We start from the raw sequence: 14,058 nt of genomic DNA on the forward strand, positions 1-14,058 counted from the left end.
TGATTTGTCGTACCCTTTCTCTTTCCAAAGGGACTGCAAATGCATGGAAGGAGCTCAGTGTTGACTGTCTAGCAGGGTCTTTCCAGTGCCCTGCCCACTGGGTACCTAGCATACAGGGGCATTTGAGGCATCTTTGACAGAATGAAAGAGGCTGCCATAATGTAAAGTGAGACTTTTTGTTCCCTGACAGCCATGCCTTTCCTGATTTTTCTAGGTCATCAGCGAGAGAGATATTCTCGGATCTCAGCTTGTCCGGCGCAATGACGAATTGGCTTTGCTCTATGAGAAGATCAAGATCCAACAGTCCGTGCTGAATAAAGGCGAGAGCCAGTACAACCAGAAGGTGGAGGACATGAGAATTCTCAAACTTGAGATTAAGAAACTTCGCCGGGAAAAGGGGATTCTTGCCAGGAGTGTGGCAAATGTTGATGAACTCAGGTAATAGAAGACCTTTCAGAGCTGAGGGCACAGTAGCCTGAGGGGAGCTCCTGAAATGACCTTATGTTCATGCTTGTGTGTCATGGAAAGTCTTTCTCAAGTTGTACAAAATAATTTTCTATATGATGAAATTATTAACAAATAATGAGAACAACTTTTCCGTAATTCAGAATCTATGTTGTGCCCATTCTATGTCACAAAAGAATGGACTCATTTCCTCTCAGGGAAATATAAGTGAGGGCAAAAAGATTTTTTTAGAAATGTATTCTGGATTTATTTATTTATTTATTTATTTATTTATTTATTTATTTATTTATATATGAAATTTATTGACCAATTGGTTTCCATACAACACCCAGTGCTCATCCCAAAAGGTGCCCTCCTCAATACCCATCACCCACCCTCCCCTCCCTCCCACCCCCCATCAACCCTCAGTTTGTTCTCAGTTTTTAACAGTCTCTTATGCTTTAGCTCTCTCCCACTCTAACCCCCCCCTTTTTTTTTTCCTTCCCCTCCCCCATGGATTCCTGTTAAGTTTCTCAGGATCCACATAAGAGTGAAACCATATGGTATCTGTCTTTCTCTGTATGGCTTATTTCACTTAGCATCACACTCTCCAGTTCCATCCACGTTGCTACAAAAGGCCATATTTCATTTTTTTCTCATTGCCACGTAATATTCCATTGTGTATATAAACCACAATTTCTTGATCCATTCATCAGTTGATGGACATTTAGGTTCTTTCCATAATTTGGCTATTGTTGAGAGTGCTGCTATGAACATTGGGGTACAAGTGCCCCTATGCATCAGTACTCCTGTATCCCTTGGATAAATTCCTAGCAGTGCTATTGCTGGGTCATAGGGTAGGTCTATTTTTAATTTTCTGAGGAACCTCCACACTGCTTTCCAGAGCGGCTGCACCAATTTGCATTCCCACCAACAGTGCAAGAGGGTTCCCGTTTCTCCACATCCTCTCCAGCATCTATAGTCTCCTGATTTGTTCATTTTGGCCACTCTGACTGGCGTGAGGTGATACCTGAGTGTGGTTTTGATTTGTATTTCCCTGATAAGGAGCGATGCTGAACATCTTTTCATGTGCCTGTTGGCCATCCGGATGTCTTCTTTAGAGAAGTGTCTATTCATGTTTTCTGCCCATTTCTTCACTGGGTTATTTGTTTTTCGGGTGTGGAGTTTGGTGAGCTCTTTATAGATTTTGGATACTAGCCCTTTGTCTGATATGTCATTTGCGAATATCTTTTCCCATTCTGTTGGTTGCCTTTTAGTTTTGTTGGTTGTTTCCTTTGCTGTGCAGAAGCTTTTTATCTTCATAAGGTCCCAGTAATTCACTTTTGCTTTTAATTCCCTTGCCTTTGGGGATGTGTCGAGTAAGAGATTGCTACGGCTGAGGTCAGAGAGGTCTTTTCCTGCTTTCTCCTCTAAGGTTTTGATGGTTTCCTGTCTCACATTTAGGTCCTTTATCCATTTTGAGTTTATTTTTGTGAATGGTGTGAGAAAGTGGTCTAGTTTCAACCTTCTGCATGTTGCTGTCCAGTTCTCCCAGCACCATTTGTTAAAGAGGCTGTCTTTTTTCCATTGGATGTTCTTTCCTGCTTTGTCAAAGATGAGTTGGCCATACGTTTGTGGGTCTAGTTCTGGGGTTTCTATTCTATTCCATTGGTCTATGTGTCTGTTTTTGTGCCATGTATTCTGGATTTAAAAAAAAAAGAAATTTGAAAACAGACCACAGACAAACTAGTTACAATGCAGAAAATAATTTCCCCCAATGAGGTGTTTAGACTTCCTTTAAGAAGGCAGTGTGCAAGCAATGGATCAGCAACATTTACATTCGGTCCTGGGAACATTTGCACATCTTTTTTCTTGGAATTATATACAGAATGAAAAGAAGAGAAAAATTTAATTTTATCACGATTTGAAAAACTCTGTTTCCTTAGAAGGCAGCCAAATTTTATGTCTCACTCTTGATTTATCTTCCGCAGCTTTTACTTTAGCTTAGTGTGCCTTCTTCTTGCCTTAAATCTTACATTATACAAGATCTACTTCCCCTTTGGGAAAACATCACCATGTTTTATATAGGCAATTGCAGGAAACCAAATAAGAGGACTGGTGTTGTTTCAGTAGCTATCCCTATTCCCCCCAGACTTGTAGATGAACAGTATCCTTGACCACCTTGGGACAAGGACACGGTTTGCATCTGCTTCTTAAATGAATTAAGTTAGAAGATAGTTTTGATATTTAGATGCAGTGAATATATTCAGGAATAGCAAGAGAAGTTGCCACTATCCAGGATGGATCAATACTTTTTATTTTTTTTTTTAGAGTCGCTCGTATTTCAGGTGATGAAAGTAGTACAAATTCATTGTAGAAAATGTGGGAAATGAAGAAAAAATATAAAGAAGGGATTAGAAAATCACTCATAAGTTTACTAACCAGAGATACCAACCATTGACATTTCGAAGACAAATGGATTCATTCTAAGTAGCTATTGAATGATCTCAAAGATCATCACTAAACTTGCCAGCCATGAGTTATTTTTGTTATATACACAAAGGACCAAATTCTACCCATTCCTTGTCAGTATGACTGGTTTGTTGATAATAGATTTTATTTTTCTTTTCAATGGGAGGACAACTTAGGAAAGATATTGGAGGCAAGCAGGCATGAATTCCAATCTCAGACTTGCCACCCACAAGCTGTGTGACCTTGGGCAAATTATCACACTTCTCTGAGCTTTAGGCTTGTAGCTAAAATTAAACACGGAAACAAACACAATGTGCCTAGCACAGGGTCTAGTACAAAATAAGCTGTCAGTGACAGTAGCTAATACTCCTGCCCTCCTGTCTGACGGCGCTCTAGATAATCGAAGTGTTAAAAATATGCTTTTAATTCTAAGCAGCTTGTTCTGAGCTCCCTGTTGAGTGAACATCGTGCAGTTAATTCTAATGGTTTGTCTTGCTAATGAGGGGAAGTTGTATTATTGGTTTAAATGAAGCAATTAAGTAAAAGAGATGGCTTGGTATTAGTAATCTGCACACCCACAGCAGACGAGGACAGATAATAATATCCTTGTTGCCCGTATCAGTGTGAGTGTTTGCTTCTTCTCCGCCCCCCAGCAAAGCGTCTTGTTCAATAGGGTGGCAGCCAGCTCACAGGGTACTGCGAATGGCTATCGCACAGTACCTATTAGCTGGAGATTTCCGCAGTTTGGAGAAGTAGGTTTGAGCCAGAGCTAGCTCTCAGGACCGTTGCAGCCATCTGTGTAGTTGTGGAACATGAAATAAAATATCGCTCCCAACTCGGTGTTTCTCAATCCTGGCTGTACCTTAGAATTACCAGGAGGACTTTAAAACCTATGAAACCTGGGTGCCTGGGTGGCTCAGTCAGTTAAGCGTCTGACTGGCTCAGGCCATGATCTCATGGTTCGTAGGTTCGAGCCCCGCGTCGGACTCTGTGTTGCCAGCTTGGAGCCTGCTTTGGATTCTGTATCTCCCTCTCTATGCCCCTCCCCTGCTTGCACTCTGTCTCTGTCTCTCAAAAATAAATAAACACTAAAAAAATAAAAAAAAACCACAACAACAACTATGAAACCCAAGTAACATGCTAGATGAATTAAGGCAGAATCCCTGTGGGATTTGGGCTAGGCACAGGTAGGTTGTAAGGCTCTCCCAGGTGATTCCAGGGTGCAGGCGGGTACAATGCACCACCCTGATTGGTGTCAGGTTAACACCGGAGCCTCAGTGTCTTGCAGTCAGGTGCTGTATTTTGAAGCAGAACATAAAAGATATATTGTTCTTTATATGGAGATATTTAGAAGCATTGAAAGGTATATTAAAATTCTCATAATTTACTTCCTCTGTGTTCTTTCCATACACTTCTAAATTCCTTGGGTATTCAGAATCATGATTCTGAAGCTCTGGTCCTTTCATTAAAGAGAAAGCTGGAGTCTGCTCTCTGTAGGGATTGGTAACATCTGTGTCTGGCTCAGATTGGGGGCTGGTCTTGGTTCACAGAAGTCTCCCTCATTCCAACTTTTTATGTAAGATGTAGTGTGTAGATAGCCACATAAAGACATGATTTTCAAATGGGAGGAGAATTTCTCTGCAAAAGAAAGTTCATCTTTTTTAGGCAGGAGTTTTTTCACATGCAAAGAGAATTCTTGAAGGAGAGGACACGATGCCGAGCCCTGGAGGAGGAACTGGAGAACCCCATGAACGTGCACAGATGGAGGAAGCTTCAGGTAACACCTGGCAGAGCTTTCCTCTCTTCCCCGAATCTCTTCTTCTGCCCTGCACGGTGTCCTAGCTAAAGCACAGTAAGAAGCTTGGTTTTATTTAATCCTATGCAAATTGTTACCTAACATGTAAGGCTGGATCGAATGTCAGTTTGGTTGTTCCAAACCCAGATAGTTTACTTGGGTTTTGTTTAAAAAGTCTTGGACAAGGGGGTCTGTGTGGCTCAGTCAGTTGAACACTCAGCTCTTGATCCTGGGGGTCGTGGAATCTAGTGTTGTGTCAGCCTCCGCACTGAACATGGAGTCTGCTTAAGATTCTCTCTCTCCCCTTCTCCCTCTTTCCCCGACCCTATCTCAAAAAAAAAAAAAAAAAAAAAAAAAAGTCTTGGTCAAAATCCCTTCTGTTTAAAGAAAACGCAGGGAAAGATGTGAACTTGCCTCACCAATTGACATTTTTCTTGTTAAAGTAGTTTTGGTCAACCAGTTATCCTGAGGCTGCCTGTCTTGGATTGGTAATTGCCTTTAGCTATATTGGCCACAAGTGTCTATGCTGTCTTTCAGTTGGTCTTTGCATTCTTTGATTTCCTGCAGGAAATAAGGCCTCTTTTTTTTTTTTTTTTTTTCTTTTGAAGGACTAGCATTGTGTTAGCCAAACCCTTTCTCTTAGGATCTGGGGACATAGCCGAAGTCTCACTGTCAGGTGACGGATAACAAACCTCATATTTTATTTTATGATTTCCTGATAGATGTTCCCACCAGCCCTGCAGATAACAGTTAAAGACAAGCTCTGCTTTATTCAAGGAAAGACGGCCATCTCTGATGGTTGTGCCCAGCCACGTGGGTGCCAGGAGGGGCTTGGGCTACACGAACAATTAGGGTTTGGGAAGGATACAAGTACACGATGTAAGAAAGAGCAATCAGCCAAGTCAGTTTTTGGTTTTCATTTCTATTTTTTTTCCTTTTAATGAAGAAACCATTAAAGATAATGCATTATAAATTGTTAGGTAAACATGAGGCCTGAATTTTAACAACATCTAGTCTTGCCAGATGAATGTGTGCCAAATCTAGTCCCAGTTTGTGGATATCAGTTGGCACTGCTTAGTATTTCTTAAGCAAAGTCAAAGTCAGTGAAATGTTTTCTTCCCACCTCTTCTCGACCCTCATTTATTCCTCTTTAAATGCCAAGAGTGGTGTCATTTACTAAACTAACAATAATATGGATGTGTCTGGGGAAGTAGAGCTAAAGACTTAAAATTCATTTACTGTCACATTAGTTTATTCCATGTGTTTTCAAGCAGATCTTTAAAGTTTCCAATTCCATGTCAATTTCTATTTAAAAATTAGAAAATATTGGGGAGGCAGATGAAAATATTTAGCTGCTAGATTAATTCAAAATGTCAGTACAGTTGAAAGCAGAGCTTTGGCTCAAAGTCGAGAGGACAGATTATCAATTTATAATTGTAGAGTTTGTTCGAATTTGTACAATTCAAAGGTGCATCAAACCTTTACAGATTGATAACCCCATTTGAGAGCTAAATGCCCTGGTCGTGTTTTGCTGCCAATGATTAGCAGAAGTCTACGTCCTAGAAACCTTCCCCATCTTAGGCTATAATGAATCTTCTTGTTGGCAATTACCAAAGGAGAATCCTGAGTTTGAATACATTAGGGAACCCTGTGTCATTCATTTGGAAACAGAGGGCATAGGAAGAAAAGCCTCAGAACATAGTAATGAAGAACCACAGGCTTTAGAGCCAGGCATGTCTGGGCTTGAATCCAGCTCTGACCCTCACCGGTATGGGTAAATGACTTAATCCTCTGAGCCTCAGTTCCCTTATCTGTAAAAGGGGAAGACTAATACTGTCTCTTAGGACTGTCATGTGCCTAAAATTTGATACTGTACAAAAAGCACTTAGCATGGTGTCTGAACGGTGGCAAAGAATCAGGTAAAATGCACGGTAGCTATCATTATTGTTATTATTAGTATTATCCCACTGGTGGAATAAGCATATTTGCTGTCCACTTATTGGCTAGCTAGAGCCAGTAGATAAGACATTAGCCAAGCTTCAATCTTTTTTGATGGCCGTTGCCATCTGTTATGCTTTCTTAGTTTTTTGGTTCTAATTCTCTCTGAGTTGGGTCTGCAGGTTTGCAATAAATTTTAACAAAACAATAATTACTTTACACAGGGACCTCAGTGCTTTGAACTAATGATAGCTCAGCTGCTTTATTTTGTTCCCTTTGAACAGGCCAGTGACCCCAGTACCTATGAGCTGATACAGAAAATTCATACCCTGCAGAAGCGTCTCATCAGCAAGACAGAGGAGGTGGTTGAAAAAGAGCTGCTCCTGCAGGTAGTACTTTCGTTTTCTGTACTCACTGAGCAAGCATGTTTTCTGGGCATCACCATCTCCAGGACTGTTTTTCGAATTAGCTAGCTGGCAGCATTGCATGCCCCATTTTAAACTGTAGATGGCAACAGTGACTCACACACAGAGAACAAACAACATGATTAATTGCTCTTTTATGCTGCCATCACTGATATTTCAAGAATTCTGGAAAATTAAGTTGGGTAATGTGAGCTTTTATCCCTCACTTCTCTACAGTTTTATTTGTCAGATTCTTTTAAATACTTTTCTTTATATCTTCATATAATGGAAAATGCTATGATTTTGATTTTGAAAATAAGCTTTCACATAGAGCGCAGATGATCTGTCCTCTTGAAGATTTGTGAGATGCACTGGAAGGAAAGACTTCTTTTTGTGAATTGTATGCAATCAGTTATTCTGGAGCAATCAGGAATGGTAGCATCCTTTCAGGCCTGTGTCTTTGCGAGAATAAGCCGTCACCACCATTATCACCACCATGCCAAATACCGTGCGGGTGGCTTTCCCTACTGGTCTCGGTTCCTTTTCACAGTTTGGGGGCGTGGGAGTGGGTCTTATCACCCCCAATCAGCAGATGAGGAAGCCGGGCTCCCAGAATTCAGTGTGGACAAGAATGTTAGCTCCGGTGTTTGGTGGACTGAGTTGAATCCTGTCTTTGCCAATTTGCAGCTGCATGAGGGTAACCTCTCTGCACCTGGGATTCTTAACCTGTATTATGGGACAATAACAGAACCTGTGGAAAGGGACGTTGTGAAGACGGAAAGAGCTTAGTATTCTGCTTGGCACATAATGTCTAATGGACATTGGCAATTATTCTTATTATTTCTAATTCCAAAGCCTGTAATCTTAACTGCTGGGTTACCATTAGTAAGAGCAGGAACTTCTGTACGTGAGCAAGGGGTGTTTGCCCCTTCTCTTTTACACTTTACCTTAAAAAAGACATTTTCCCTGAAGTTGGGTATATGGTAAGTAGCTTTCCAGAACATAGCTATGCTGAGTGGCCCATGGGAGACAGTCCTCTTTCTTATAGATGAGACTTTGGAGTCAGAAAGATCTGGTCTTGAATCAGCTCCAGTGCTTTGTATCACATGACTTGGGAGACTTACATAAATTCTCCAAACCTCAGTTTCTCCATCTGTTAAATGGGGACAATAATACTGAATTTCATTATGGGAGGAAGATACTCTCATTAGAGTATACAACTTAGAAATCCCGTTGTGAGGGTAACCACTTAGTGCATGGGCACTGGGGTCTGGCAGGCAGTCCGGGCTCTAAGCTGTGACTCCACCAATGAAGCCACAGTCCCGTCCCAAGGCCACACAACTGGGAAGTGGCAAAGTGGGGACTCAAACTAGACAGTCACCTCCAGAGCCCACACTTTCTACCACTGCATTACTTTGCCTCTCTCATTACTGCCTTGTTGGCTTTAAAAACAAGATTTTGTGTTTGCCAAACCTCTGTGTTGTAAGCTTGTTTCGTATTTCATTGACTGCTCTAATTTTATTATTTCTTTCCTTCTATGGGCTTTGGATTTATTCTGTTCTTTTTCTACCTTCTGAAGACTGATGCTCAGCTCGCTAATGTTAAATCTACTTTTCTATTAGAAGCATTTACAGCTATAATACGTCTTCTAAATGATTTCTTGAGTTCCTCCCCACAGGTTTTGAGATACAGAATTTTCATTTTCATTTAGTTCTAAATATTTTCTGTTTTCAGAATTATTTCAGAATTATTTCTCCTTCGAGAGTAGTCTTAAAAAGTAGACACTATTCCTTCTATGGTAATGAAAAGTACAACTTTAAATTTCCAGATATACATACAGTTAAGCTATCTTTTAGTTACTGATTTCTCACTTTTTTTGCATTGTGGTCTGTATTCTACTGATTCTTTGGAATTTGTTGAAACTTGCTTTTGTGACCAGCTAAGGTGGTCAGTTTTTGTAACTGAACCCTGTGAGCTTGAAAGGGTGATGTACTCTCTAAAGGTTCAAGATTCAGGAGTCTCTATGATGTTTATCAGATCAGCCTTCTTTTTATTTTTTTTTATTTTTTAAATGTTTATTTATTTATTTTTGAGAGAGAGAGACAGAGCACGAGCAGGGGAGGAGCAGAGAGAGAAGGAGACACAGAATCCCAAACAGGCTCCAGGCTCCGAGCTGTCAGCAGAGAGCCTGACACAGGGCTTGAACTCACAAACCGTGAGATCATGACCTGAGCTGAAGCTGGATGCCCAACCAACTGAGCCACCCAGGCTCCCCAGATCAACCTTCTTAATTGCATTGTCCAGATCTGTATCTTTCCTAATTTTTTTTTGTCTGCATAATCAATGAAAGAAAGTTTAGAGATTTGTCTATTTCTCACTTTTTTTCTTTGCTTTAAGTATATTTTACATTATGTTCATAAGTTGAGTAAAAGGTTGCAATTGTTATTGCTCCCTGGTGAATTGTTCCTTTAATATTGTGGAAGAACCTTCCTCAATCCTTAATACTTTTACTTAAAGAATTGTCTGATATTAATTTAGCTCTACCTGGGGTGTTTGTACATACGGTCTCTATACTTTTAAACTTTTGGTGTCTTTATATTTTAGGTGAGTCTCTTGTAATTAAAAAACATTTTTTTTAATGTTTATGTGTTTTTGAGAGAGAGAGCACAAGAGAGTGAGTGGGAGCGGAGGAGGGGCAGAGAGAGAGGGAGACAAAGAATCTGAAGCAGGCTCCAGGCTCTGAACTGTCAGCATAGAGCCCGATGTGAGGCTTGAACCCATGAACTGTGAAATCGTGACCTAAGCTGAAGTCCCGCGCTTAACTGACTGAGCTACCCAGGGGCCCCTCTTGTAATTAAAAAAATTGAATCTGATCTACAGTAAAACCTTGGAGCATAATTCGTTCTGGAAACATGCTTATAACCCAAAGCACTCATATATCAAAGCAAATTTCCCCATAAGAAATAATGGAAACACAGATGATTCATTCTACAACCCAAAAATATTCATATAAAAATGATTACAATACTGTAATATAATATAAAATAATAATGAAAATATATAATATAAAGAAAAATAAATTAACCCGCACTTAACTTTGAAAGCCTTCGTGGCTGGTGTGAGGGAAACAAGAGAGAGGAGGGTTATTGTGTAGGACAACTTTCACTATCACTAATGGAATCACTGTTGGCTCAATGGAATCTTTTTCTGCATGGGGGCCATCGTATACACACTTACACGAATGTCAACAATAGTACAGTATTAATAAACTCTTGTCATATACTGTATTTAACGTAACTGGCAATAAGGCAGCAGAGGAAAGGGGCTCTATGTGCTGGAAGCCTGACCTAGAATGAAGAAAGCATTCCTAAGCTTACTCTTGGATGGACAAGCAAAGGACTGTCCATAGGTGCTTTGAAGTGGCAAAAAATACACTAGTGCCAGTTGTGGGCACCTTCCAATATTTTGAAAAGTCACTGATTTTGGAAAAACACCACAGCCTAAGACTGAGCATCTGAGTATGGGAGATGATCACCCACAATCCTGCAGAGAGAGAGAGAGAGAGAGAGAGAGAGAGAGAGAGAGAGAGAGAAGAGCCATTGGCTCAGAAGAACCATTGTGATCATGTGACATTCGGTGTCACATACTGCTCACATTGCAAGATATCACTTGTTTATCAAGTTAAAATTAAAAAGTTTTAAATTTGCGGAATACTAGCAGAACAAGTTACAATCCAAAGTTTTACTATATTTGTCTTTTGATTGGTACATTTAATCCAGATAATTATTGATAATTTTAGGTTTATTTCTACCTACTTATTTTCTATTATTTACCCTGATTATTATTATTTTTTTTTTTGGTTTGAAAAAGGTCTGTTCCTGCTTTCTATTGGATTGAGTTTTCTTTATCCCCTCTTTTTTCCCTCTGCTGGTTACTTCTCTCTCCTCATTACTCCCTACTCTCCTTTTCCTGGTTTATCTATTTATTTTTTCTGAATTGCTGCCACCACTCAATGTAATTCTCATTTTCTGTTTCATGAATTTCCTCAAAAATTGAGCATGCGTAGTGGACGTCAAATCTAAACTAATCTACAGTTGATCCATATGCTTATTCCTAACAATACAAGGACCTGGAGTGCTTTAATGCTAAATACTCCAGTTCTGCCAGCATTAGCCAGCATCATGATTTTATAGAGTCAATGAATACTTATTCAGATTTACCAAGGTGTTTACCAGTTTGGTTTTTTTAATTTTTAAAAAGTATTTATTTATTTTGAGAGAGGGGCGGGTGAGGAGGGGCAGAGCGAGAGGAAGCAAGAGAGAATCCCAAGCAGTGCAGAGCCCGATGTGGGGCTCGATCTCATGAACTGTGAAATCATGACCTGAACCAAAATCAAAAATCGGATGCTTAACTGACTGAGTCACCCACCCTTTAAAAAAAAAATTAAGTAAGCTCTTTGCCCAATATGGGGCTTAGACTCAGGACCCCAAGATTAAGAGCCACATGCCCTACTCACTGAGCCAGTCAGGCACCCCCTGTTCTTTTGTTTTCTATTTCTTCATATCCTCAGTTCCTTTCTTCAAGGTTCCATCTCCTTTTGGAGCCTTTCATAGTTATTTCAGTGATAAATTTTTCAGAGTTGAACACTCCTTTGCTCATCTGAAAATGTTTTTATTTTGGCCATACTTATAACTGATGGAGTCAAAATTCTGTTTTCTGTGTGTACTTTGAAGCTGGACAGCCTTTGTGTTGGTTTCTAGCAATGGCATTGAGAAGTCTGCTATTAGTCTCATTATTCTCAATCCTCTTCAGGCATTTTGTCTTTGCTTCTGTTTGGTTGCTAGTGCTTCCCATTGTCTTTGGTGTCCTGGAGTTTTGCACAATGCATTTGGTATGAATTTGGTTTTGATGACAGTGCTTAGGACTTGCTCTATTTCCTGAATCTGAATCTGTCTTTGAATAGTGTCTCCTTTATCTTCTTTATTCACTCCTTCTGGAACTCTTACCACATATAGGTTGGGTTTTCTCATTCTTTCTTCCTTATCTACTGGCCTCTTTGATATTTTTCTTCTCTTTATCTCTTATGTTACTTTTTCTCAGCTTTATCTTATTATGCACTAAGGTGTGCTTCTCTGCTAATAGCCAATTGAACAAGACTTGTTTTCACTAAATTTATTTTTATTTTCTAGAGGTTTTTTTTCCCATATGACTGGTCTTTGTTGATAGTGTCTTGATTTTTCTTATGTTTTTTGTTCCTTCCTTTATGTCTTCAAATAATTTAAACATTTATTTTATAGTCTTTATCTGATTGTTCTATAATTTTAAGGCCTTGGAGACCTTTGCTATTGTGTATTATAACTGCTGACTTTCATTCATGATGGATCTTTTTCTCTTTGTGTTGTAATTTTGGATTGTGGACTCATTTTCAGAAAAGCTTTATAGGATCCAGGAGTGGTTCAGGTTAAGGGTATGCCCTTTCATTTGTTTCTGCCAGGTATCCTAGGAGTGATGAGTTGCTTAAGATATATTTTTATGTTAAAATCTCACCTTGGGACTTCCTAGACTATTTGGTTCATGTATATTAGAACCCCAAACTCTTGTGATGGAAGAGCCATGGATATAAGTTCTCGAGACAGCCAACATTTTTTTCCCCACTCAAAGCCCAGGAGAGATTGTTAGGTTTCTTTGTGGTCTTACTGTGCCAGTGGGTGGATTTCTATCTATTGTCTCTTTTCACTGAGGGTGTAATGCTGTTAAGTCCCTAACTTTATGTGGAGATGTCTCAGTACCAGTTACCCACTTCATACAGGCCTAGCACCACATCTTTTATCCTTTTATAGCCATTAAAACCCAAGCCCATTGTTCAGTGAGTCCAGCCACTTGTCGCACTCAACCCCCAAGAGGTAGCTGCCCTTATATGCAGTTCATCCTCTGAATTTGACCCCCGAGGATCAGACTACTTGTAAACTCCATTTGGTGATCAAAAAGAATGTGTTGTTTTACTCAGCAGGTCTAATGCTTTGTGGACTTTAGCTTTCAGTCTGCCATATTGTCATAAATAGAAGTTTCTTGTTTTCTCTAATCCCTAGTTTTTTAGCCATAAAATGGGGACTTTTACCCCATTTTATCCCAGTACTTACCCACAGAATTGAATGTGTTAAGTATATAAAAAGATTTGCCAGTATGCTTGGTTATCCTGAACAATGTTCTCATTAACATTATTATTATTAGTAGTATTAGTACTATTAATATTATTAATCACAAAATAGTTTTTTACAGTTCTCCAAAGTTTAACATGCAGCCTCACTGATTTTTATTCAGTTCCTCATTTAATCTTTCTTTTGGATGGTTGGGTTGCCCTGTGCCTGCTGCAAGTTTCCTTCTGGGGCTTGCACATCTCCAGACAACATGCTTTATTATCTTGGGGAAGCCCCAGGTGCTCCACCGGATTTGACAGTTGCTCAGTTTCATCTGTTTCATTAAATTATTTGAGAAATTCTCTGCACTTAGAACATTTTACAATTAGAAAGATTTTTGGTTGAATTCTTCTGAGTCTCAGAACATTTGTTAAATGACTATTTAATCTGTTGCATGGTGATGAAGAGACCCCATCATTTACCAGCAGCAGATAAGATAGAAGCCTACTTACCCCCAATAGACTGTGAGTTCTTTGAGGAAAGTCACTTGGTAATTTATCTCTTTAACCCCAATGCCTGATATGGTAGCAGGACACACAGGAAGTGCTCAATAATGACGGACAGGCCTGCTGCCTGGGCAAGTCCTACTCAGCCTTTAAGCCTCAACTTAAATGGTGTTTCTTCAGGGGGGGCCCTCTTCCTAGATTATGTCTCCTGGTACAGGTTACCGTATTTTGACTTCTCTTTCATGCCCTCGTTACATTTGTAATTAACAAAATAATTATAATTTTGTGTTTAATGACTCCTGCTGGACCATAAGATTCACAAAGGCAGTGCCTGTGTCTGTCTTGACGATCATTTCATTCCT

At 39.7% G+C, this 14,058-nt stretch overlaps 1 protein-coding gene across 4 annotated transcripts in view; it reads left to right on the forward strand.

The window, feature by feature from the left end:
• The window catches only part of CFAP58 (cilia and flagella associated protein 58), a 111,201-nt gene that overhangs the window by 53,004 nt on the left and 44,139 nt on the right, over nucleotides 1–14,058 (forward strand). For all 4 annotated transcript variants that reach the window (XM_047825500.1, XM_047825499.1, XM_047825501.1 and 1 more), the window contains exons 13-15: nucleotides 215–438; nucleotides 4,582–4,693; nucleotides 6,934–7,038. In XM_047825500.1, coding sequence (XP_047681456.1) covers nucleotides 215–438; nucleotides 4,582–4,693; nucleotides 6,934–7,038 — 441 coding nt within the window. The remainder of the gene's footprint in view (nucleotides 1–214; nucleotides 439–4,581; nucleotides 4,694–6,933; nucleotides 7,039–14,058) is intronic.

The sequence above is a fragment of the Prionailurus viverrinus genome, chromosome D2 (assembly GCF_022837055.1).
Source record: "Prionailurus viverrinus isolate Anna chromosome D2, UM_Priviv_1.0, whole genome shotgun sequence".
Taxonomy (NCBI): Eukaryota; Metazoa; Chordata; class Mammalia; order Carnivora; family Felidae; genus Prionailurus; species Prionailurus viverrinus.